Source organism: Notamacropus eugenii, chromosome 5, assembly GCF_028372415.1.
Source record: "Notamacropus eugenii isolate mMacEug1 chromosome 5, mMacEug1.pri_v2, whole genome shotgun sequence".
Classification (NCBI taxonomy): domain Eukaryota; kingdom Metazoa; phylum Chordata; class Mammalia; order Diprotodontia; family Macropodidae; genus Notamacropus; species Notamacropus eugenii.
Window position 1 is genome coordinate 414,679,809 of NC_092876.1, and position 27,750 is coordinate 414,707,558.

General features: G+C 35.8%; 1 protein-coding gene across 1 annotated transcript in view; it reads right to left on the reverse strand.

Annotated features, from left to right (window-relative positions):
- Positions 1–27,508, reverse strand: part of GRIK1 (glutamate ionotropic receptor kainate type subunit 1) — a 141,598-nt gene extending 114,090 nt beyond the window's left edge. Inside the window, exon 1 of the mRNA XM_072614811.1 lies at positions 22,461–27,508. Within this exon, the coding sequence (XP_072470912.1) occupies positions 22,461–22,587 (127 nt within the window). The 5' untranslated portion in view covers positions 22,588–27,508. The remainder of the gene's footprint in view (positions 1–22,460) is intronic.
- Between the last annotated feature and the right edge of the window lie 242 nt (positions 27,509–27,750).

Sequence of the window (27,750 nt, forward strand, 5' to 3'; positions counted from 1 at the left end):
GGACCTACAATTGTGTTGCCCAGATCTAATCCAAGGTCTTCCATCTAGAAAGCTCAGACCAGCAGGGTGGCTATCAGACTTCACCCTAGATCGGACCACTTTGAACACATTGAAAGCTTGCAAGTCTCAGGACTGAGCTACCCACGAAGTCCTTGAGGAGTAAAACAATACCCAGAGAAAGTAGAAGCAGGACTTCACAGAATACAAAATAGGAACAAATAAGGCCCAGAAGTTCTCTCAAGAAGAGGAGAGAGCCTGGCCTTAAACCAAAGTCCAAATTCATGAAATAAGCATCCATTACTGTTGTTCAGTTGTTTTAGTCACGTCTGACTCTGTGATGCCATTAGAGTTTCTCTTTGCAGAAATACTGAAGTGGTTTGCCATTTCCTTCTCCAGCCCATTTACAAATGAAGATACAGAAGCAAATAGGGTTAAGTGACTTGCCCAAAGTCACAGTCAGTAAGTATCTGGAGCCAGACTTGAACTCAGGAAAATGAGTCTTCCTGACTCTAGACCTGGCACTCTGTGCCATCTAGCTTCCCTGAAGTAAGACTAGAAGAATGATTAACTGCTTCCTCCCCACAAAAAAAAAAAAAAAATCTCATAATAAAGAGTTATTATGGTGAGAGGAACACCCAAGAAATTAATTCAGAAGTGCAAAACTCCAAAACATCTACAACCAAATTATTAAAGAAAAACATAGCTTTGATAAGGGTTTAATGGCATCTGAATACAGATAGAAGCATATTATTTTTCTCTTTCATTTTAAAAAATGTTTTACTTAATTGCCCATGTATAACCTATAACAGATCACTTCTCATCTCAGGGAGAGGGAAGGAAAAGAGGGAAAGGTAAAATTCAGAACTGAAAGATTAAAAAAACCCAAAAGTATATATACTTTGACTTAGATGGATGGATTGACTTAGAAGGAAAAAAGAAGCAAAAAACTCCAAAACACCTACAACCAAAATATTAAAGAAAAATTTTTGTTAAGGTCCTTGAAGAAATAAAGGAAGTGGTTTCTTTTTAAAAGAATGATTTTATAAATGAAAAGAGAATGCTAAATTAGAGACTTGAAGGAAAGACTTGGAAGAATTTACAGCTTACTACAAGAAAAACAAAATTGTACCCAAGGGATAGACACTCCTTAAAAATTAGAATGGACCAAAAAGAAAGTAATGATTCAATGAGATAACAAGAATATGTTAAAACAAAGTCAAAAGATCAAAATGTTACAATAAAGTGTAAGGTACAAATTTTTATAAAACTGATGTGGAAAATAGGTAAAAGAGATCATTTCAGCATCACTGGACTATCTGAAATGATATTCAAACAAGAAACATGGACATTATGTTTTAAGCTGTCATGAAAGAAAAACACTCAAATCTGTTAGCACTATAAGGCAAAGCAAAAATTCACCAATCACCTCATTAAAAAAACTCATGATGAAAATTCTCAGAAAATTCATAGCTTCTGGGTCAAAGTAAAAAACACTGCAAGCACCCAGATAAGAGAATTCAAGTAATGAGATGTTACAGTCACACAAGATTAAGCAGCTATGATTTAATGGAGTAAAAATCTTGGAATATAATATTCTAGAAGCACTATTTATAAAACTGCTTAATTATGTTAATTACATTCACTCAAAATGTGCCCCTTACTTCGCTTTTTTATTTCTGTGTAAGAATAAACTACCTGTCCAATGCCCATTTCATATTGCACAATGAATCTCATTTTTACTTCTTTTTTGGAAGAGAAATCCTAATCATTTAAACCATAAATATAATAATTCCTGGTGTAGGTGGGGCAGGGAAATAAATGAGCCAATGAATGTGAAAATGGAGAGCCTAATTCTAACTAGAGGTTGGGCTTCCCCAGGACTGAACTCAGTCTACAGACCACATAGCAACGTACCAAGCAGGGAGAGGTACAGAGCGGTCTCTCAATCTCCCATTTCTAGGATTTATATATACCTCTTTGTTTGTTTTCCTAACAGAATTTAAGCAGCCTGAGGGCAGGGAATATTCCATTTTTGTTTTTGTATCCCCCAAAACTTGACACATAACAGGCACTTAACTCAAGCTTGTTAACTGACTAATCTTCTCTCCTTATCCCTTTCTTATTTTAGGGAATTGTGGGGTATAATAGATAGTTGAGGCTTGTTTCCCACCTTTCATTATGCCATATTTCTGGAATTCCTCAATTTTTAATAAGAAAAGTAGGTCATATATGTTTATACCTACTTAGACGCAGATGTATACGCAAGATTCATTGTTTAATAAACCACCAGTCACTATGTGTACTCGATACTTATTGTCCTATCACAACAGGAAAGAGCTTTATCCCAAATACACAGAATAAACCTGTTTAATTGAAAATGTTTAATTTTCCAATGGCTTTAGCAGGAAGAGCCTCAGTTTATCTTTTTATTCTCAGCCTGTGATTTCAACTATTTTTTAACTCACAATGTTATAGAATTCCTTGCGAGCACTGAGAGATTAAATGACTTGCCCCAAGTCCCAAAGACAGAATATGTCACAAGCAAGAATAGATCCGAGTTCTTCCTGACTCTAAAACCAGCTCTCTTTACTTTATGCCATGCAATGTTTAATTTTAAAAAATTAGTTATGATAAATAATATTCATTTGGTTTTCAAATGTAGGTACAATATCAATTTGAAATAATGTATAGCTGAAAATATGTTCCAACTCAAAATGAATTCCTATCTGTTAGCAGTCTTTTACATGATGTAAATAAAAAACAAAGAAATGACAATAGTAATAATAGTAATTGCATTTGTATAGTGCTATAAAGATTGCAAATCATCTGATCCTCACAACAAATAAGTGAGGTAAATGCTATTATTATCTCTCTAAGTGAAAAGGACATAGAGACTTATATAAGAATGAGTGTCCGAGGTAGGATTTGAACTCAGTACAATCCACGATCCACTATGCCATGCAAAAATAGATACTTCAATAAGTTAGAGGGTTTGTGATTGCAATGATACAGCTATTCATTGTCACCAAACTGCATTTATATCAGGGTTTCATTGATGGTTCGACATTTTTAAAAATTAACATAATCACATAAGAATTTTTAAAATCTAAAACCACAATATCTTAACAGATGCCTCAAAAAAGGCTTTGACAAAATACAACACTCAGTTTTGCTTTCAAAAACCCGTACAGAATGTAGACATAAAGATATCTTTTTAATATCATAAAAAGTGTGCAACTAAAGCCAAAAGCAAGTATAATAAGCAATGCAATGCAGATACACTGGAAACTTTCCAAATAAATATAAAGGGAAAACAATGGTGCCTCCTTTCTCTCTTTAATTTCCCACTTTAATAGCATTCAAGAAGTACCAGTAATAAGAATTTCTTCTCTTTGCTATAATAAAAATATCTCTATTTGTTAATGACACGATAGTTTCTCTAGAAAACCCCAGGGAATCCTCAGAAAAACTTATTGAGAAATGAACAGCTTCAGCAAAGTATAGGCTACAAAATAAACCCACAAAAAATCAAATGCATTTCCATGTAACAATTATATAATAATAAAAAAGAAATTGTCATTCAAAATAACCATGAAATGCTTAAAAATGTGAGATTTAATCTATCAAGGCACATTTGATACTTGCATAGATTAAATTACAAAGTGTTCCTTAAAGAAATATAAACTTAAATAGCTGGAGGAACATCTAATTTATTTGGGCTTTGCCAATATGATTGTTTTTGTTTGTCCTTTGTTCTAGAGGAAGAACATGCTGTCAGGCAGGTGATACCATGATTTGCAAGTGAATTGGATTTAAGTGAGGGAGGGCTTGCAAAGTCACCAGGCTCACTTTTTCCCCCAGAGCCATCTGGGCCCAATGGCAAGATGTAGATTAGGATGACTGAAGATGGCCCTGGATACAGTGGGAGACCTTGGTCTTTTTAAGTTAAGGTTTGTCCCAGGTCTCAGTTTGACTGAGGCAACACCCATTCAGTGATCAGACTAGGTAAGACATGAAGCAGAGAATGACTTCTTTTACCTAATTAAAAAAAAGAAATCTGGAAGAGGAAAAACCTCAGGATTTCTGCCCAAAAGAGAAACAATTGCTATTTACAGTCACTCTGAGCCATCGGGGCCCAAACAATGACCAAGTGAGGCTTGGACTGGGACCTATTGTTGACCAATCAGTGATAGCCAGAGTGATCTGGGTTTAAGGCATGGTCCTTAAGAAAGAAATCTAGCCTGTAAACCCCAAAATATCTTACAAGGTTTATGACCAAAATCTATATTCCTTTGGGCAGAGCACTCATAGGTTCACGTATGTGAATAGAAGGACAGAAGGGAAGGAAAGGAGGGATAGAGAGAAGGACCAAGGAAAGAAAGAAAGATGGAAGGAAGGAAGGAAGGAAGGAAGGAAGGAAGGAAGGAAGGAAGGAAGGAAGGAAGGAAGGAAGGAAGCTGCATTGCCCAACTGGCACTAGCCTGTTGGGTCCCCAGAGGGGCAGCTACTACACTCACAGGCTGTTGTTTGTCTTTCATTCTCCAAGAGGACCATTATGCTAGGAAGTTGATGCCAAGACTTGAAAGTGATTTGGATTTAAATGAGGGAGGGCTGTGCAAAGTTACCAGTCTAACTCTTTCCTCTGGAGCTGTCTGGGTCTAGTAGCAAGATATAAAGCATGACAACTGGAGATAACCCCCTGTCAATATGATAAAAATGACCATATGACCAAAGTCATAGTTTTAAATGTTCTCTAAACTGATTAAAATATCAAAAGGAAACTCTACAGCACTTATTGATATTATTGAAAAAATACGAACAGATTCATTTGGATGAATAAAAGACCTAGAACAGCAAGGGACACAATGAAGAAGAAAAAGGTAGGAATGGAGGGGAAATAGCATTTAGGCCTCAAAATAAAAAGTAGTAGTTTTCAATATCCAAAGTCCTTAGTATCTGGTTAGAAATAGAGAAGTAGGTAAATGGAACAGACTAGATAAGAGAAAATCAGAAACAACAGAAATCAGTTGCTCAACTGAGTTTGCTAAACTTGAAAACAATTTACTGCCACTGGGCAGAAATTAGACCGAAAACCTTACACCTTATCCCACAATAAATTAAAAATGGATATGTGACCTGAACAATAAAGATCATAAAGAAATTAGATGACCAGGTCAGATAACTTTCCCAAGGCAAAACAACAAACTTCTTTCAGATTCTGTCTCCTCATATGTAAAAGAGCATCTACGTCACAGGATTACTGGATCAAATGAGATAACATATTTGCAGTGTTTTGCCCTTAGCACACTATATAAATATTATTATTCTGAGTAATAATAATAACCAAAAAGGAACAGAAGTTTTCTCACAAAAAAATTGATGTATATATAATCAGAAGAAAGTAGTTGAATAGAAAAAGGTTTTGTAACAAAATTCTTAGATAAGAGTTTCATATTCAATAGATATAATGAATATATGTATGTATAAAACCAAAAGCCAAAAAAAATTTTTTTTAATTTAAAAAAACCCAAAAGCCAATAGATACTCATTTAAACAAAAAGTTCTCAAAAGAATTGCAAACTGCTAACAATCAAATGAAAGAATGCTCCAAAACACTAATAGTAAGAAATACAAATGACATTTTCTTTATTGTCATTCTCCTTGATCATTCACTACTCCTTAATATTCTTCTCTCTAGGTTTTTTGGGGGGTTTTTTTGTTTGTTTTTTTCTTCTCTCCTGTTTTTTCCTCTCCCTATACATTTCCTCCTATACTCTTCTGTCTCCTTTGCTGGATCCTTTTCCAGATCACGCCCTTTAACTTGCATGTTTGCCTGAAGGTTCTGTCTTGGGTCTTCTTTTCTCTCTCTATAGTACTTCACCTGGTGATCTCATCAGCTCTCATAGAATAATTACTATCTCTAAAGCAATAATTCTAAAATCTACCTATTCTGCCCCAAACTCTCTTCTGACTTCCAATCTCACATCTCCAATTTCCTTTGACAAGAAAATGACAGGAAGCCACATGAGTTTATTTAGTTGGCTCTTCTCTGACATTGTCACCACTCTAACAGAGACCCTCATCACCTCAAGCCTTGATTATTGAAATAGCCCACTGGTGGAGCTGCCTACCTCAAGTCTCTCCCCACTCTAATCCATCCTTCATTCAACCACTAAAGTGATTTTCCTAAAGCACAGGTTGGATCATATCATCCTCCTACTCAATAAACTCAAGAGACTTCCTTTCATCTCCAGAATCAAGTGCAATACGCTTTGGCCCTTCGTAACCTAGGACCCCTCCTACACTTTGATATTACATTTTACTCCTCAACACATACTATTCTATTGAGTGACACATGACTGTTCCATGAACAAGACACTCCATCTCTCAGCTCTGGGCATTTTCTCTCATGTCTGAAATACTTTCCCCCTTGGCTCTGACTATTGACTTCTTTTAAGTCCCAACTAAAACTCCACCTTCTACAGGAAGCAGCCCTTCTTAGTTCCACACCTTCTTTCCATTGATTATCTCCTATTTATCCTTTACCAAGAGATTCCACTACTAAGCATATACTCCATAAGTAATAAAAATAATAAATGATAAAAAATAAAGTCCTTATACACACACACACACACACACACACACACACACACACACATACTTTATAGTAGCACTTATATGGTAGCAAAGACTTAGAAACAAAGTGGATGCTCATAAATTGTGAAAGGTCAAAACAAATTCTGGTACGCGAATGGAATGGAATATTACTGTGCTATAGAACAATGATGACTTTGATGACTCCAGAATGCATAGGAAGATCTATAAACTGATGCAAAGCTAAGTAAGCGGAGCCAAGCAAACAATTTACACAGTGACTACAAATGAACAACCACCATAAAATGAATGTTGCCAAATACATTTGCTAATTTACATATACATATATTTATATTGTTACATATTATATTGTTATGTATTACATATAATATTATATATATATATTATATTATAAAGGATAAGCTTTATCCCAAAGAAGGCACAGGAGAAGACATTTCCTTGCAGAAGATTTCTGCAAGATTCTCTTGCAGAAGAGAGACTTGTGTGGGTATATAACATTAATTATATTTTCAATTTTTTAGCATATTGACTGCTTTTGCTGATTTTCTTATTCTTTTTCCCTTTTAAAAATTGCTAGTCATATGTAATGGCTTTGAGGGGGACAGGGGAAGGGGAATTTAGACAATGGAACAGGAAAGAGAGGGTTACAAGGGCAAATTTAGTCTAAAACCATATAAAGATTATTTTAAAATAAATAGTTACTTTATTAATGTTAAGAATTAATTTAAAGTAAAATAAGATAAAACTAATTGAGGCTACTGGCTCATAAACCTTGGGGATACCAGTAGGGATTCATGATGGATAATACTGGAAACTCCAGCCCTTTGAAGTTTCCCTGAATAGTGTGGGTAGTAGCGGTCAGCTGCTCTCTTGGGAACCAATCAATGTGAATAGAGGTTGAGAATTAGTCCACGCAGGTACTACATTTAGTTCTGAATCTTTAGGGAGAGCTCCTTACTACAGGAAGGTCTGTTGTACTGGGCAACAATCAACAAGCATTTATTAAATACCAGCTATGTGCTAGGCCTAATGCTAAGTGATGGGGATGCAGAGACAAAAGTGAAACAGTCCCAGCCCCGAAGGAGCTTACGCACACGCACACGTGCACACACATCCATGTATACATACATATATATGACTACCCCACATACATGAAGAAGGCAACATACACATATACAATTACATACAAACTATACACTAGCTAATAGCAATACAATTCCTAGCATTTATACAGAACTTTAAGGTTTGCAAAATGCTTTACATAAGTTATCTCACTTGATTTTCACAATAACCTCAATAATGTGAGGTTGGTGTTTTGTTATGCCCATTTTACAGAGGAGGAAACAGACTGTGGGGGGCTAAATGATGCTCAGGGTCACACAGCCAATATGTTTTCGAGGCAGGATTGGAAATTAGATCTTCCTGACTCCAAGTCCAACAGTTTATACCAAATAAATATAAGGTAGGTTTGTGAGGGAAAGTGCTAGCAGTAGGAGGACCTGAATGGTCAGTTATGTTCTATATACATTTTAGTTTGGTTTCCTTTTCAAAGTACCAAGAAAAGTATGAGAAAAAGTAGGTAAAAATAAATGAAGAAATGGTAGGTATATGAAATGGTGACAATAACGTTAACACAGTCTCCATAACTCACTTTGACACAACATAGAAAATATTTTATGCATTGCCAAGATTCTTATTTGTTCTTGAGCATAACAATAGAGGTTGGGCTCAAAATGTAGCCTAGAGCCTAGAAGTTAAACTTGAGGTATGGCTGTTTGGCCGACAAATATCACAAGTGAGGCCCAAAAGATTAAAACTGTGATCCTGAAATGTTTAACAAGAAAAAATACAACACAATGTTAATTTCTAGTTTTCTAAGTCAATATGTGGTCTGCAGGGATTCATTTCTATTTGAGTTTGACAGCATCAACATAGAGTTTTATTGATTCGAAAAATAAAGAGGTCTCCTTTCCCACCCCATCAACCAAAATATAATTTTAAATTTTGTTGGGTTTTACAAAGAAAGAAGATCAAAAATATGTTCAACAAAATCTGAATGCAGTTTTTCTAGTTATTTGTTAGTTTGTTGCTGGGGTAGGGAGGATGGGGGAGGGGAAGGGGGGATGGAATAAGGAGGGAGAGGGAGAAGAGAAGGGATGAATTAAAATACTCCAAAAACTCCAAATATAAAGTAGGTCAAATTGGGCTTGAAAATCATGCCTTAAAATTGTCCAGAAAATTAATCTTTGTCCCCACGTCCCATAGCTGTTTTTCCAAGAACAGAAGATTAGAAAGAAAGATTTTGAAAACTCATAGGGGAAGGAAAGGTTTAAATTTCATCACTGTCCAGGATATACAAAATAGTCCTTAATAAAAAACCCATTATGGGGAATATCAATTAAGTAAATGGAAAATGTAAAGTCTAAGTAGAGCCATATGGAACAAAACAGGAAGCTTTGGTAAGATAAATATCCTGAGCAGGTGAAATGAAAGATGATATTTAATTATGAGAAAAATACTTTTATAATTTAATATTGCAAGTATTATTTTGCCAGTGAAGCTAATTGCCTCAACAGCACTTCTACAATTTAGTACATAGGTTTTCTAAAATTTTTACTTTTGACAGTCAATAAATACTTATTAAGTGACTACTATGTGGCAGGCACTGAGATGTACACAGATATAGAAATATAGATATGTGTATTTTATACACACATGTATATACTCCTACACACAAGCACTGGGAGGTGTGTGTTTGTGTGTGTGGGTGTGTGTGTGTAGGGCAAGGGTAGGGGACATCATAGTCAATACTCAAGTCCTTTCTAGATTTAAAGATCTGGCCAGAGTTTGCTCTGTAATAGCATATCCATCAAACACTGAGGGTCACCTCCTTATCATGCTGCCAGGTTGGAGGAAGATGTCTAAGGGGAGAAAGTCCTTTTCTTCACACAAGCAGCCAAACCACTACCACCTATTATCTGGACCATTTCAGTAGTCTTCTAACTGTTCTCTCTACCTCAAGTTCCTCCTTACTCCCATCCATTTTCCCCTTAGCTAATAAGCCTTTATAAAGCATATGCCTAACGTTATCTCACCACCTCCACCCACCCCAAAACCCCATGAACTACCCCCCAACACCTCTAGGAACAAATATAAAGTCATCTGTCCTTTTTTTCTAGTCTTCACTTTTAATCCTTTGCATCAGCTCTATGATCAAATGACATTAATGTACTTCAAGTTCCTACAACTTGACACAGCATTGCCCAGTTTGGTACCTTTGTACTGGCTATTCCCACAGCTTGAAGACTCTGCTTCCTTCATCTCCACCTCTAAGCTTCCCTGGTTTTCAGTATTTAGCTCAAATCTCACTTTTTTTGCAAGAGATCATTTTCCAGGGGGCAGAACCAAGATGGCTGAGTAGAAAGAAGCATATACTCTAGCTCTTCCCTCACAGCCCACAAAGTACCTGTAAAAAATGACTCTCAACAAAATCTAGAACAGCAGAAGCCACAGAACAACAGAGTGAAAGAGGTTTCCAGCCAATGGTAACCTGGAAGGCTGACAGGAAAGGTCTATCTCACAGGACTCTGAGTGGAGCGAAGCCCAGCCCTGGCCATGTGGCACTGGGAGGATCAGAACCTGAATAGACTTCCTGGGCAGAATTCCCAGCAGGGAGGGTCCCAGATCCCTCAACCCACAAGCAACAAAGAAAGCTCCAAAGGTCAGTATGGGAGGGCTTTCCCAGCTGGACAAGAGGGGAATGGGGTTCCCCCAGCACTAGCTCCAGGTGGCAGCAGCAACAGGAGGCAGGCAGCTATGTTGGCTGAGGAAGCAGTCTAGGTCCATTGTCCAGGCAGCTCACCTTAAAGCCTCTGAGAGAACTGAACCTCAGCCCTCAGTGGCAGCCCCACCCTCACCCAAAGCCCTGGGGACATTGAGCAGCTGATTTGAATATCAGCCTTGAACTGAGGAGAGGAGGAGCACTAGGACCCTCCTCTTGACAAAACATTCAGAAATCAAGTAACTGGCTGGGAAAATATTCAAAAAAGGAAAAAAAAATAAGACCATAGAAGGTTACTTTCTTGGTGAACAGGTATCTCCTTCCACCCTTTCAGATGAGAAAGAACAAGGCATACTGTCAGAGGAAGTCAAGGCCTCTGCCTCCAGTATCCCAAAATGAATATGAAATGGGTTCAGGCCATAGAAGAGCCTGAAAAGCGGGACCGCAGCTTGCTAAAGGAGAACCAAAAAATGCTGAGAAAAATAATACCTTTAAAAAGAGGCTAACTCAATTGGAAAAAGCCAAGGAGGAGAAGGAGGCTTTAAAAAGCACAATTAGTCAAATGGAAAACAAGGTTCAAAAGCTCACTGAACAAAACAGTTAAAAGAGAGAATTGAGTTCAGGTAAACTAATGACTATGAGATAAATCAAGAAGTTACAAAACAAAACCAAAGACTGAAAAAATAGAAGATAATGTGAAACATCTCATTGGAAAACAACTGACCTGGAAAATAGATCCAGGAGAGACAATCTAAAAATTATGGGACTACCTGAAAGTTATGATCAAAAAAAGAGCCTAGACATTATCTTTCATTTAATTATCAAGGAAAACTGCCCTGATATTCTAGAACCAGAGGGCAAAATAAATATTGAAAGAATCCACCAATCACCTCCTGAAAGAGACCCAAAAAGAGAAACTCCTAGGAATATTGTGGCCAAATTTCAGAGTTCCCATGTCAAAATACTGCAAGCAGCTAGAAAGAAAGAATTCCAGTATTGTGGAAATACAATCAGGATAACACAGGATCTGGCAGCTTCAAAATTAAGGGACTGAAGGGCCTGGAATAGGATATTCCAGAAGTCAAAGGAACTGGGATTAAAACCAAGAATCACCTACCCAGCAAAACTGGGTATAATACGTCAAGAGAATAAATAGTCATTCAATGATATAGAGGACTTTCAAGCATTCATGATGAAAAGACCTGAACTGAATAGAAAATTTAACTCAAACACAAGAATCAAGAGAAGCATGAAAAGATAAACAAGAAAGAGAAATCATAAAGGACTTTCTAAAGCTGAACTGTTTACATTCCTACATGGAAAGATAATATTTTTAACTCTTGAGACTTTTCTTAGTATTTGGGTAGGTGGAGGAATTATACACACACATATACACACACACACAGTACAGGTTGTGTTGAATCAGAAGAGATGATATTCACAAAAAAAATACAATGAAAATTAAGGAGTGAGAGAGGAAAATACTGGGAGAAGAAAGGGAGAAATAGAATGGGGCAGACTACCACTCATAAAAGAGAAAAGAAAAATCTTGTTCAATGGAGGAGAAAAGGTAGGAGGTAAGAGGGGACAAGTGAAGCTTACTCTCTTCACATATGGCTTAAGGAGGGAATAACATGCTCACTAAATTTGGTATGAAAATCGGTCTTACACTACAAGAAAGTAGGGGAGAAAGGGACAAGTGGAGTGAGGGAGATGATAGAAGGGAGGGCAAATAGGAGGTCAAGTAACTAGAAATAAACACTTTTGGGAAGGGACAAGGTTAAATGAGAGAATAGAAAAAGAAAGGAGGGACAGGGTAGGCAATATAGTTATTATTACACAACATGACTATTATGGAAGTCTTTTGCAAAACAACACATATATAGCCTGTATTGATTTGCTTGCCTTCTCAGTGGGGATGGGTAGGGAGGGAGGGAGAGAAGTTGGAATTCAAAGTATTAGAAACGAATGTTGAGAATTATTATAGCATATAATTGGGAAATAAGCAATACAGGTAATGGGGTATAGAAACTTATTTTGCCCTACAAGAAAAGAGAGAAGGGGATAAGGGAAGGGTAGGGTGGAGTGTGATAGAAGGGAGGGTACATTGAGGGAAGGGGTAATCAGAATGCAAAGTATTATGGGGTGGAGGGGAGAGGAGAGATGGGGAGAAAAATTGGAACTCCAAATTTTGTGGAAATGAATGTCGAAATCTAAAAATAAATAAATTTTTTAAAAAAAGAGAACATTTTCCAGTCACTCTCGTGTAATACCTTTCCCTTTCTCATTCATTATCTTTAATCCCTTTCTCTAGTTTTAAAATGTGTTTTGAACTTATAATATAGTTGTTTTAAAAAGCAGTATGAAATTGAGATTGACAGTCTCATATTCAATGCTCTTTTTGTATTTGAAATGCATACATGGAAATGTTCATAGGATTGGGTTTTTTTGTTTTTTCTGCTTTTTCTTCTTTTGGTGTCTGAGTCAAAAAAAAAGACAAAATAAAAGAAAGTGTATAATCAATCACTGTAGTTAAGAATGTGAAGTAGTTAAGAATATTAATATCTATAAGAGTTTCTTAGTGTAGTACTTTTCATTTTCTTTAAATCACATTCAAAAGTTTACTCTGGTATCATGAATATTTCTCTTGTACATTTAAGTACAAAATTTCAAAATTGATCATTAAATTCATATCATTGAAAACATAACAGGAGTTCTAAATAATCAATTTTAATATTTTTCCTAAGAAGAGGAAGGAAAGAGGGAAGCAGCACTAAGTATTTACTAAAATTAGATTGAGCATTTACATATAAAATTGTATTAATAATTGTAAAGAATTTTAAATCATTTTTCCCATTTTAAAATATCTGTGTGATAATATTAGCAGATAGAAGGGTTCAATTTTCCAGCCAGGCCTTCATTGATTTTTTAAAAAATATTCTTCCTTCAGCCTACTGATAGCATTGTCTATATCAGATATAGGGGTTTGGGTAAAGACAGAAAAGGCAAATACTATGTAAAACTGAAATTATCCAAAGTTCAAGTGAATTATGGGCTTCTAATTTGTTGTTTTTCTTATAGCTCTGTTGTCAATAGAGTTAGTTAGATACATAAGGTTTGAATGGATTTTCACCAGATGAACTAGTTACTGGAAAAACAAATTTAGGAGGTTGTATTGAGTCTCATTAGTGGAAGATTTTAGCAGAATTACCTAGGAATCTCTTTAGTGACTCAACCAGAGAAGCAGACCTTCTAGGAGGAGCCCCCTTCAGAACTACCCTTTGAATTCTATTACAGAATGTCCAAGTGAAGATATTTTCAGGAACCAGAGGACTACAAAGGACATCTGGAACCCAAGAAGAAATGTGCTAAATATACAGACACTGGGAGTAGATCACCATGTAAATACTAGGATAGATAGTCTCTGCCTTCAGGGCATTCTAATAGAGAAGGACAACACCCAAAAAGGAGCTGAAAAGCTCGGTGGTAGTGGGTGGGGTGGGGTTAACATGGCTTTGAAGTCAGGAACATGGCTGGGATGGGAATGACGGCAGCCTTCAGTTGCTTCACAAAATGAAGGTCAATATAATTAAAGTTTTTAGAAATTATGTCTAAAAGGTTTTGCCATTAATAAAGTCAGTACAGGAGGACTGGATCATCAAGTCTAAAGGCAGGTTCATTCCCCTGTGACCTCTATTCCTGATTCCCTGAATTTCTTCTCTACCATATCCTAGTAAACTATCCACTCTGGGAAAATGCCTCCCTCTGATTGATCAGTTCCTCCAGGACTCTCCATTAAAAAGAAGGGCCTATGGAAGCCAAATTCATCTTCCATTCTCTAGCTTTCACTCTTGACTCTTTGGGCTTCTTCCTCCAACATGCCCCTGAGTGGATACCTCCTTTCTTTCCCCTCCACCCTTTACAGCTCTTTTTTATGTGCTCTCTTCCTCCATTAGAATATCAGAATATACTTTCTTTTTGCTTCACTGTATTCCCAGAACTCAACATAGTGCTTGGCACACATGTAAGTACTTAATAAATGCTTGTTGACTTGAACTGATGAGATTAGCATGAAAGGCAGCCTGGGAAGAAGACTATATAAGAAATCAAGAATTCTGAATATATCATTACACTCAGTTTGAGTACTAAGGTAAGGTACTGAAACACTCTACTCATCTTAGAGAGCTGAACTAAATGATTTGCCATAATCTTATTCTAATATTCCCCTATTATACATAAAAGATAGTTTTCTCCATTTCTCAGAGGATACCTATATTTCCTATTTCTTTGGTATCCAGCTTAGCATCCTATAATAATAGTTTAAGAATTTATTTAGCTAACAAGCTACTCTCTTCATCAAGAACAGTGGAACCAGTATATCTGGTCTTTCAGCATCACAGTCTCCAATGTGTGGAGGTAAAAGTGGCACTAAAGGAAGTTAAAAAATAGGAAGATCATCTGGAAAGGAAAAGCTATACAAAAAATATTGGAATTAACACAATACATATTGGAATTAACAGAATCATACTTGATATACCCCTGAATTCATTCAACCCTTCTGGAAAGCAATTTAAATTATATTGAGAAACTGACTAACACACGAGTACTCTTTTATGGAGAGACAACTGTTAGCTATGTTCTTTACCAAAGAGGTCATACATTTAGTACTGTATACCACAAAATATTTAGCCCCTTTTATCTTACCTGATTCAGAAATAAGTAGATGCCTATTAATTGTTGAGTTGCTACAAAAATTGTGGAACAGGAATGTGAGTGGTGACTATTGGGATTACAGAAAAGCATAGAACTGCCTACATGATGGAATGGCAAGTGCCAAGAAAACAATATCGTTGTTGTTGAGTTGTTTCGGTCATGTCCAACTCTTCACGATCCCATTTGGGAATTTCTTGGCAAAGATACTAGAGTCATTTGCCATTTCCTTCTCCAGCTCATTTTGCAAATGAGGAAACTGTGACAAACAAGGTTAAGTGACTTGTCCAGGGTAATACAGCTAGTAAGGGTTTGAGGGCTTCCTGACCTCAGGCCTGGTGCTGAAAAAATATGCCCAGTGACTAAAACAATGTGATTTTTGAAGCAGCAGTGACAAGTGATCAAACTTAATGTCACAGAATGATTTATTCTGTGTTACAAATAATTGCTCCCTTGCTGGTACATTAAGTAGATATATGTTGGAAAATAAAAGTGACATAAAAACAAAAGTTATCAAAATATTTCAAAAATATTTTGCAATATATTTTGTCTATGTGTTGTCCTCTTTACAGTTCTATCCCTAAGTATTCTCCAAGGTGTCACCTGTGTATACTGTAATATCATACAAGATTGTTTGATAAAGAGTTTGTTCAACAAACCCCAATTATTACTATCAAGAAAGGCATAAAATAGGGAGATACATTTGCCAAAGGTGTTTGACATGACTTGCACTTGACTTTGTTTTGAGTAAGGGAGGACTGTGCAGGTCACCAGCCTCACTTCTCCTCCAGAGCCATCTGAATCCAGTGACCAGATATTCATCAGGATGACTGGAGATGACCCAGGATGAGGCAATTGGGGTTAAGTGACTTGCCCAAGGTCACACAGCTAGTGAGTGTCAAGTGTCTGAGATGAGATTTGAACTCAGGTCCTCCTGACTCCTACACTGGTGTTCTATCCACTGTACCACTCGGCTGCCCCCAAAGGTGTTTAGGACTGTCATGAAAAGTGTTCATTGTACAGGTTAAAGGGAAGTGAGCTCTTCCAAATGTTCCTCTTTACAGATGATATTTTTTGCTTCAGGCATCAAGCCCCAGAACATTGAAAAGATTGTCAAAGGAAACTTAAGATCAATAAAGAGAAGCCAGAAAGCTAGCCACCAGGTAATGGTTCTTTTTTGGCCATAGCAACATGAAAAATAATCTACGAAGGCACTGAAGAACAGTGGATTTTATCAGCACAGGGAAAAGACACTCCAGTGATATCACAGACCATTTAAGGTATTGAAACCACTACTAGCCATAATAACAGTGCCAGGAGGAGCTCTTCCCCTAAACTGTTCCAAACAGATCTAGGAAATGCATTTCCTGGACTAATTCCTGATGAGGAAATTCAAGAAAAAGTTACAGTGAGTCATTTTTTTCAGCCTAGGTCTACATAGGGAGACAGAGAGGTCTGCAGATACTAGGAACTGTGAAGCAGAACAAAAAGTGCTAGAGTCATACTGGGTGACCCTCGGACCGATGCTGGGTTACTAGGATGGAAACAGATATGAACTGGCAGTTTCATTGCCCATTCAGACTGAGAAAGAGATCTTTGCTCTCACCTTGCTTCCTCCCCCTACTTGTCCTCCCCCAGCAGTCTTAGGCTCTAGGCAATATACTTAGAGAGGAACAAGTTCAGAAGCAAGCAGTAATGATGTGGCTCAGATTCTGAGATCAGAGCAGGGTAACAATTCAAGCCTCTGACCTAGTCTAAGGGAGAAAAATCATCAAGGCAGAAAAACCAAAGAGGAGCCAACAGTTCTGTCACTCCAAATCACCATAGCTTCCCAAGCTGAATGACAGAGGCTGAGTTCAGCAACTGCTCAGACCCAAACCCAGGTTAGAAATAGGTGGAGCTCAGACCACGAAAGGGGGGACAGATATCAGACTTTGGCCTCAATCAGACCATTTTGGGAGCACTGAAAGCTTTAAAGTTCTTAGCATGACCTCTCTGATGTACTGGAATAACACAAGACAATACCCCAAGAAAACATCAACTGAACCAGCCCAAATATCTCCTTCTGATATGCACAAAGCCTGATCCTAACATCAAGTCAGAAGTCAGAAAACAGGCTGGAAGGATGAGCAAACAGCAACAACAAGAAAATCTTGTGTAAAAAAGCTATTACGGTAACAAGTATGCTTTAAAAAAAAAAGTGACTCCAAAACATCTACAAGCAAAACCTCAGGGAAAAACCCAGGTTGGGCACAAATTCAACACAAAGACCTAGAACAGATGAAACAAGAGTTTAACAGTATAATAATATTATGTATTAATAATAATATTATAATAATATCTAATAAATTAATAATAAAAGTTAAATAATGTTTCTGCCAATGTAATGACAGTGCTAGAGGAAAAAATTTGGCAGAATAGGTACAGAACTTCTCACAAGCAGCAAACTACCTGAAAATTAAAATGTATCAAAAAGAAGTAAATAACTTCAGAAACCAATAAGAATATTAAATCATCAAAAGACTTCAAAAATCGTAAAGGAGCTAAGATTACAACCAAGAATCATCTACTCAGTAAAATCAGTCTCAGTCCCTCCATCAGGGGAAAAATGGATATTGAATGAAATAGAGGACTTTCAAGCATTCTTGATGAAGATGGGAACATGAGAAGATGATACTTGTAATTCATAAGAACTTTCTCATTATTATGATAGTTAGAAAATGTATATATGTAGACAGGATACAGGTGTGATTGAATATGAAAGCATGTTATCAAAAATAAAATTAAGAGGTGAGAAAGAGGAATGCACTGGGAAATGGGAAAGGGAAAAGTAGAATGGGATAAATTATTTCACATAAAAGAGGCAAGAAAAAGTTTTTAAAGTGGAGGGGAAGGTGAGTGAGGTGGAGGGTGGTGCATGAACCTTACTCATTGGAATTGGATCAAAGAGGGAATAATATACACACTCAGTTGGATATAGAAATCTATCTTACCCTACAGGAAAGCAGGAGGGGAAGGAGACAAGAGAAGGGGAGTAATGGTGATAGAAGGGAGGGCAGACTGGGGGAGGGAATAGTCAGAAGCAAAACACTTTTGAGGAGGGACAGGGTGAAAGGAGATAGAGAATAGAATAAATGAGGAATACAATGAAGGGAAATGGAGTTAACTATCTCAAATATGATAAAGGTCTCAGTTCTCCAATATATAGAGAACTAAATCAAAATTTTAAAGATAAAATTCATTCCCCATTTGATGAAGGAACAAAAGATATGAATGGTAAGTTTTCAGATGAAGTCATCAAAGCTATCTATACCCATGTGAAAAAATGCTCTAAATCACTATTGACTGTAGAAATGCAAATTAAGACAATTCACACCTATTAGATTGGCTAATAGGACAGAAAAGGAAAATGACAAATGTTTGAAGGGATGTGGGAAAATTGAGACACTGATGCATTGTTGGTGGAGAAGGTGAACTGATTCAACTATTCCGTAGAGAAATTTGAAACTATGCCTGACTGGCTATAAAACTATGCATATCGTTTGACTTAGGGATATCACTACTCAGTCTGTATCCCAAAAGAGACAAAAAGCAAAAAGGAAAAGGACTTACATGTACCAAAATATTTATAGCAGTTCTTTCCTGGTGGCAAAGAATTGGAAACTGAGGGAATACCCACCACTTGGGCAATGGCTGAATGAGTTTTAGTATATAATTGTGATGGAATACTATTGTGCTATAAAAAATAATGAGCTAGATGCTCTCAGAAAAACCTGGAAAGACTTACATGAACTGTTACAAAATGAAATGAGTAGAACCAGGAGAACATTGTACATAGTAACACCAATATTGTAAGATGATTAGCTGTGAATGACTTAACTATTCTCAGAAATATAAGGATTCAAGACAAATCTGAAGGACTTATGAACGATGCTATCTAACCCCAGAGAAATAACTGATGGTGTTTGAATACAGATTGAAGCATATTTTTTACTTTATTTTTCTTGTTTTTTTTTCTGGTCTATTTTTTCTTTTACAATATGACTAATATGGAAATGTGCTTTGCATGACTACACATGTATAATCTATATCAAATTGTTTGCCTCCTCAAGGAGGGAGGAGGAGAAAGAATTTGGAACTCAAAATTTTAAAAGCAAACGTTAAAATTGTTTTTACATGTAATTGGGTAAAAATGAAATGCTAAGTAAATGATTTTTTAAAAAGAAAACTTCTGAGATTTCTTAGAAGCAGAAGGAAAAATAGGAGTTGAAGGAATCCACTGACCATGTCCTGAACAAGACTCCCAAAAGAAAACTCCTACGAACATCAGAGCCAAAATCCTGAGCTTCCAAGTCAAAGAAAAATATTGTAAGCAGCAAGAAAGAAAAAAATTCAAATATTCAGGAACCACAGTCATAATCATATTTTCATAGTAGAGCAGAGAGCTTGGAATATGATATTCCAAAAAGCAAAGGATATAGGTTTAAGCAAAGAATAACTTATCCAGCAAAATAATGTTATCATACTACATGGATTTTTAAGGAAGTGGAGGATTTCCAAGCATTCCTAACTAAAAGACTAGAGCTACATAGAAATTTTGAGAAACATAAAAAGATAAACATAATAATTAAAAATATATGTATATAAATAATGATATAAAGTGTTATAGGATAATTTTACATATATACCTATTTGTGTTTAATGGTAGCCATTTCTGTGGGAGGAAGGTAGAATAAAGAGGGAGGAAATTTAGATAACTTTGTTGTATATTTAAAAGGAATAACAAGTTGTACTTTGTGAATTTGCATTTCATATGCAATCATCTTTATTACTGTACCATGCTATGGAAATGCTTGTTTTATTCCATAAATTTAAATATAAATTTAAATTTAGAAAAACAATGACAAAAGAGTAAACAATGATAAATTGCTTCCATTCTCATATGGGAATACATATATAAATATATGTCCTCTGAACACTATCATCATCAGATATCATATAGGAAATCAGAAGGCTGGGAGTGGTTCTATTATATCTTGATAATCTTAGAAAAAAGAATGGAAAGGGATGGGGAAAGAGTTTTGGTTTTTCTTCATTCTTAAGGTAGAAGGGAAGAAGAAAAGGTGATTTTTTTCTGATTGAAAAAATATATAGAATTTTTTTAAAAAACATCCCCAACAGGCAAAAATACTGTCCTCTGCCTTATGTGGTTGTATTGGGTGGATATCAAAGGAGCAATTATGGGAGAAAGAATACACCTTTTTTAATCTTTCATTTATGTCAAAGCAATATCAATGACTTTTAAAGTCAGTGAACCATTTTGGTTTTCTTCATATTGAAAGGTACTTCTAAGTAAAAATTTTCCATTGCTTGGGACTTGCCTAAGTCCTCTGTCTACTTAAAACACTCTTGATGATTTTTCTGAGTCTATTTATATATGATGCTAAATAAAATTTTGTATAAGACAGGAGAAGGAAAAGATGAATGCTAGATGATGGTACCTTTCTACCATGAGATACTTGCTTCAAGTATCTGGAGCACTGAAATTGTATACATGTAATGAATTAACATCTGAGAGTCTGCATTATGTAAACTATTCTTTCCATTAAAGTTTATCTTTTATTGTACTCTAAAAATTTTAATGTAATTGTGTTTTTAAATGATATGATACTAGAACTAAGCATGAAACAGGGTACCTTTGTATTTTCTACTTTTAAATGAATCCAGATGTGGGACATTTTAATGACTGATATTGCAGGTGACTTCTTAAGAGTCATTAGCTGACTCTTTAAAATGTCAGTGCAAAACTCGTCTATAACATATACTTTTTCCTCCTTTTAATCTTGTAATCCTACTAAAGTTGGCATAGTATAGCTCAAACTAAGTATTAAAGGAAAACGAAATGTTAACTGTGATAAACATTTATTTTCTGGAAATGGAAAAAGTCTATGAAGCATAACTAGCTGCTGAATCATTCCAGGTACTGAGGGTCAGGATTAGAGTGAGAATCATAAAAATTTCCATTCTGTAGTTTAAATCTTCCTTCAGTTTGTTACCTGTGCTATTATATCTGCATAAGAATTTCTATTCTATGGAGTAACTACCTAAGTAGAGTTTCCTTTGATAGTTAGTCAATTTCTGGAAAGGGCAAAAAGCCGAAGTGTGAAGAGGCCAGCAGAACATTAATTTTATCTCATAGATGAAATCTTTTGCTGATACTTTGCTGGTTTATGAAAGGACAAGATGAAAGTACCAGTTTCTCTTTTTAGCTGGGACTTTTCATATGCCAGATTTTGATGTTAGTACTACATACATGCCTAACAGGCAAACAAAAAAATGTTTATTTGGTGGAGTGAGAACAGTACAACCTTGCTTCTTAGGGAAAGAGAAGCTGCTGCTGCTGATTAAGGGGAGCAGTTGCTAAGATTGGTTAAGAAGGGAAGTCAATAAGGGAAAATAAGTCCCTTATTTACTTATGAAAACCAGTAAATTCTGTGACTGCCTAAATTTTGCCTTTTGTGTTATGCAACTGAGATGCTTGAGTCCACATGCTAGCATGTTGAGGAAATCTCCTCCAGCCCCTGTCATTATTCCTTCTTGATTCTTTAGCCCGCTGATTCAGTTCACAGTATTTTCTGCACCCTCCCCTTTCATTCAAACCCGTAATAGTGGTATCCAGTAAAAATTCCAGGGATTTGTACACACAGATTTGGGGGAACAAATGGGAAACTCTTAGCAATTGATATTTCTTAATTTCAGTCAGTTCTCTAAGTCTACTGCCAAGGGTAAAAAGGACATAGTAAAGGTTCATACGCAATTTGATATCCCCAGTAAACTCATTTTCCACATTACAGAACCCAACCTGGAAATCAAAACTAGGCAGTCAGGGTTGTACCTCATTTCAAGATCTCTAATGGTATCACTCTGACTGGGCAAGCAAAAGCCTGGATATTCCCAAGGCAGAGAGCTCTGGAAGGTGAGTAAGCATTGGCATTTTAATCAGCGGCTGTTGCTACAGGCAAAGCTTCTCCATGGTCTGCCACTTTAACTTCTCTGACCCTGGGGGCACATGCATCTTGGGAGAAAGAAAAACCCAGAATTGTGTGTGCCAGGTCACCCATCGCCCAGACAAAAAAATCCCTTCCCTGCATACCTCCCCTGCAACAATTAAATTTCTCTGTGAAGGAAGGTTGCTACATGGATAACTCTTTTATCAGGAGTTCTAAGACTTTTTCCTCCACGTTACACACACTTAGTCGTGCGAACTCTCTGTTCCACACACCTTCCCACATCCCATTCTGAGACCTCATATGCCAAGGCGTCCAGGGGCGCTTTCTTCTCCGCCTCCACTTACCAAACCTGATTACTTGCTGGGAAGTCCTGGGGATGCATACGTCTAGCGAGCAAACGAAACAGAAGAGTCCCCAGCAGACAAACCTGCTTCTGAGCCTGGAGCGGACAAGAAGTGTGACGTTCTCCATCTTTTTCTCTTCTTAATGTATCCCCAAATGTTGCCCCTTCCCAGCGCTCAGAAGCTGGTCGTTACTCCCACTGGATCCCTCCTCATCCTTCTAGGGGGTTTCCTTCACCGTGTCCTGCTTATCTGTCTCCATAACAGGAAAGAGAGTGATAAATATAGAATTGCAGGTGAGAAAGTGGCAGGCAGTTGCAGCTGTGTCACTTTTCTTTATGCCGTCACCACCTTTTCCATCAGGAGCAAATTTAGAAGAATCGGAGCTCTTTCTGAACCTGCGGGTAAGGGAATTTGGGTGGTGAAAGTTTCTGCCCTAAATCACTGAAATGGCTCCGTCACCTGTTCTTTGGTCAAATGCAAAAATGGGAAAGGTGGAGAGAGAAAGGGAATAAAGCAGGGTAGAGAAGACAGAAAAGGCAAGGGAATAGACAAAGTGTATGAATTTTTGTAGAGGTTCTGAGCAGTTAAACGGTAGGATTTCCAGTAGATTAAATGGGATTAGTGCTACCCTTGCCACACTCTCATTCCTTCTCCCTGCCTCATCCTTTCTTTACTCTGTGCTATTCCTGCACTCAAAACACACTCTACGCCCACCGTATAGGATGGAAATCTAATTAGATCTCTGCATCCTAATGATAAAAGCAAATCTGATCGCGGCAGTCCCCAAAGTGGAGGCAGCTCATATAGATCGAAAAGAAGAACCTCCTTGGAAATGCCCCCAGTGCACCTTCAAGAAAGTCTCAAGGACTTCTCACTTGTCCTTTCCCATCCTTCCTCCTCTTCCTTCTTTCCTCTTCCTTCTTTCCTCTTCTGATCTCCTTTCTCTCCTCTCCTTCTTCTTCCTCATCTTCCTCTCTCCCTGCTGCTCTTCCTGCTCCTGCTGCTCCAGTAAACTAATTTATGAGGGTTTTTTGAGAGGTTTTCTGTATTGCCACCAATATAACTAAGAATCTTGAGCCAGAGTATAACTTTAACAAATATTCCCACAGTCTAAATCTCCCTTTCAGAGAGAGACAAATTCACTTAAATGGGGAGTTTGGTTTGGCTCCTGGGGCTATTGCAGCTGTTGGTGGTCACAAAATGTCTTCTAGCACACTCCTTGGTTTAGTCTCACCTGCCCATTTGCAGGGCTGGTGGTTTGAATTTTATATGTATGTGTGTATATACGTTTGCATAAATGAAGTTTTAGTGATATGTTGTATTATATTACATATACAAATTACTCCCACTTGCAAGATAGTTAGCAACATAAGACAGTTAAGTAAATAATAGTGACCTTATCTGAAAGTGCATTCAACATTTCCTATCAGGGACACCCCCAACTCTACTCTTTTTAATTAACAGAAACATATTTTCTCTCACACCCCACAAATCCTATTGATAAAAAGAAAAAAGAAAAGAAAAAGCAATGTCTTATAGCCAATATGCATAATGAAATAAAACAAATTCAAAACACTGGTTGTATATAAAAAATAGGTCTCATTCTGAACCCTAAATCCATCTACCAATCATCTCTCTGTCATGGATTACATATTTCATCATCAGTCTTCTGGAATCATAAATGGTCAATACATTGATCAGAGTTTTTGCAGCTTGCAAAGTTGTTTGTTTTTACAGTGTTGCATTCTGGTTCAATCCAATTCATTCTCCATCAGTTTATAAAAGTGCTTTAAACTGATCGTTGTTATTATATTTGCATTGTAGTATAAATTGTTCTTCTGGTTCAGCTTACTTAACTCAGCATCAGTTTGTCAAAGTGTTTCCATGTTTTATTGAAATCATTTATTTCTTGATTTCTTATAGCACAAGAGTGCTATTACATTAATATACCACATTTTATTTAGCCACTCATCAACGGATGGGCATCTTCTTAGTTTCCAGTTATTTTTCTAGCACAAGAAGAACTGTTATAAACATTCATGTACATGAAGGACATTTTCCTTTCTCTTTGATCTCTTTTGGAGATAGGCTTAGCTGTGATACAGCTGGCTTGTTTATGGTTTAGTAAACTTTTGTGTATAATTCCAAGTTATTTTCCAGAATGGTGGTACCCATTCATAGGTCCACCAATAGTATATTAATGTACCTATTTTCCTTTTGTCTCCTTTGCCACTTTGATGGATATGAAGTGAAATCTTGAATTTGCATTATTTTGCATTTCTCTAGTGAGCAGTGATTTGAAGCAGATTTTTTTCGCTATAAATAACCTGAATTTCTTCCCTTTTCGTATCTACTCATCCTTAGACTATTTATCAATTGAGAAATGATTCTTTTTCTTATAAATGTGAAAGTTACTTGCATCTTCAGAGTGAGATCTTTATCAGAGAAACTTGCTGCTAAATGTTTTCCCAGCTGTTTCCCTTTTAATCTTAGTTTTACTATAGTCATACAAAAACTTTATTTTTATGTAGCAAATTTTTTATTTTATCTTTTGTAATCTCCACTATTTCTTATTTGGTCATAACTTTTCTCCTTTTCATGGATCTGATATATAAATTTTTCTCATATTTCTGTCCCTGATGTGCTGTTTTATATATAAATTATATATCCATTTGGACATTATCTTTGTATAAAGTGTGAGGTGTTGATCTAAACTTAATTTCTTCTATACTATTGTCTAATTTTCCTAACAGTTTTTGTCAAATAGTGAGTCCTTATCACAATAGTTGAATGTTTGTGTTTATCAAATACGAGAATATTACATATATTTGCTTCTGTATGTTGCATACCTAATCTGTTCCAGAAAGCAATTTCTCTATTTTTTAACCATTACCTAATTGTTTTAGTGGTTACTACTTTGTAGTATAGTTTGAAATCTAGCAATGCTAGCCCCCCTCCATTCTGATTCTTTTCATTCTTCTTTTGAGATTCTTGACCTTTTCTCCTCCTCCACATACATTTTACTTTTTTTCCAATTCTGAAAAGTAATCCATTGATAGTTTACTTTTTACATTTACATTGAATAAGTAAAATTTATATAGAATTACCATTTTATCATATTGGCTTATCCTACCCATAAGTAGTTAATATTTTAAAATTATTTAGATCTTTTATTTCTGCAATCAGTTGTTTGTAGATATATTTATATACTTCTGGTGTATAACTTGTTAGACTCCCAGGTATTTTATAAATTCTGTAGTAATTTTAAATGACGTTTCTCTTTCTATCTCTTTCTGCTGAATTTTATTGATATGGTAAAGAAATACTACTAATATTAATTATTAGTTATCTTTTAAGGGTTAAGTATTCTATTATATAATCTGCAAAAAATGATAAATTTGTATCTCCTTTACCTATGGTTGTTACTCCCTCACATACTTTTCCTTGTCTTATTTTTATAGCCACAATGTGTAGAATTATATCAAATAGAAATGTCAGAAATGGGCATTCTTGTTACAAATCTGAATTTATTGCAAAATATTTGAGTTTATCTCCATCACAAATGATGGTAGCTCTTGATTTTAGACATATATTACATATCATTTGAAGAAAAAAGCTACCTATTCATATTTTTCTAGTGTATTTTTTTAAAAAAAACAACTTGTATTTTAGCAAAAGCTTTTTTGGGTATCTATTGATATAATAATTTTTGGTTAATATTGCTATTAATACATGGCACAGTGGATAGTGTGGACATTAGGAATACCTGAATTCAAATCAAGCCTCAGATGCTTACTGTGTGACCCTGGATAAGTGACAACTTCTGTTTGCCTCTATTTCCTCAACTATAAAATGAGGATAATAATAGCACCTTCTTCACAGGGTTGTTGTGAAGATCAAATGATATAATATCATAAAACACTATGCAAACCTTAAAGCACAGATACTGCTGATGCTGTTATTACTACCAGTACTATCTACCATAATCCCACTACTGCAATTACTACAAGTTTATAATTTTCCTAACATTAAACAAATCTTGCATTCTTCTTATGAATCCAGAGTTAAGGGGAATAAAAGAGGAAAAGTAGATTCAGAGGCATTAGTCATATCTAAAGTTTGGAAAGTGGATATTAAAGAAAAGATTAAAAGGAAAAAAGGCTAACTTGAAATGAGAGAAGAGTTTATTAAAGAAAAAGTATAAAGCAGAATAAAGAGAAATTTGAAAAGTTTTCTATCATAACTGTGAATGTGAATGAGATAAACTCACCCATAAAATGGAAGAGCTTAGCAGAATTAATTAGAAAGCAAAATCTAACAACATATGATTTAAAAGAAACACATAGAAAACAAAATCTCATGCAGAATTAAAATAAGGAGTTGAACCAAAATCTATTATATTTCAACTGAATACAAGAAACAGGGATAGCAATTATGACTTCAGATGAGGCAACAGGAAACATCTTCATTTTAAAAAGAAAGAGTGGAAATACATTTTCTGAAAGGTTAACTAGACAATGAATTGATTATAGCATTCAACCTATAGGAATTCAATGGCATACCTTCTAGTACTTAAAAGAAAAATTAAATTATAAGGAGAAACAGGCAATATGATTATAATAATGAGTGACTTCAATTTACCTCCTATCAGCCCTAGATGATTCTCATTGAAGAATAAGCAAAAAAGAATTTAAGGACCTGAATAGAATTTTAGAAGAATAAGATATGATAGGCCTCAGGTGATTGTTGAATGGAAATAGAAATTTGGGTGCATATTTCCCAGCTGTGCATGCCATCTTTATGAAAAACAATCATATGTTGGAACATAAAAACCTCACAAACACACGAAGAAATATAATATACATCCTTTACTCATCACAATATAATAAAATTATGATACAAAAAGGTCAGTGACAAAAGTTTTAAAAATCAGTTTCTTAATTTTAAAGAATTGTTAGGGTAAAGAACCAAATATGAAAATGATAAATATTTTAATTAAAGATGACAAGAGACAACAACATAAATTTTTAGAATGAAGCCAAAGTAGTCCTTATGAGAAAATTTGTGTCTCTAAACTGTTTAATTAACAAATGAGAAAAAACAGATAAAAATGGAAAATGCTACTAAAAATATCAGAAGACCAGCAAATTATAAGTCCCAATTAAACACTAAAACAAAAATCCTGAAATTAAAGAAGAATTTGACAATACCGAAAACAAAAAATTGAATAAACTTTAGCATTTTTCCAAAAGCCAATAAAATAGATAAGCCACTAAAGTTGATTAAAAAG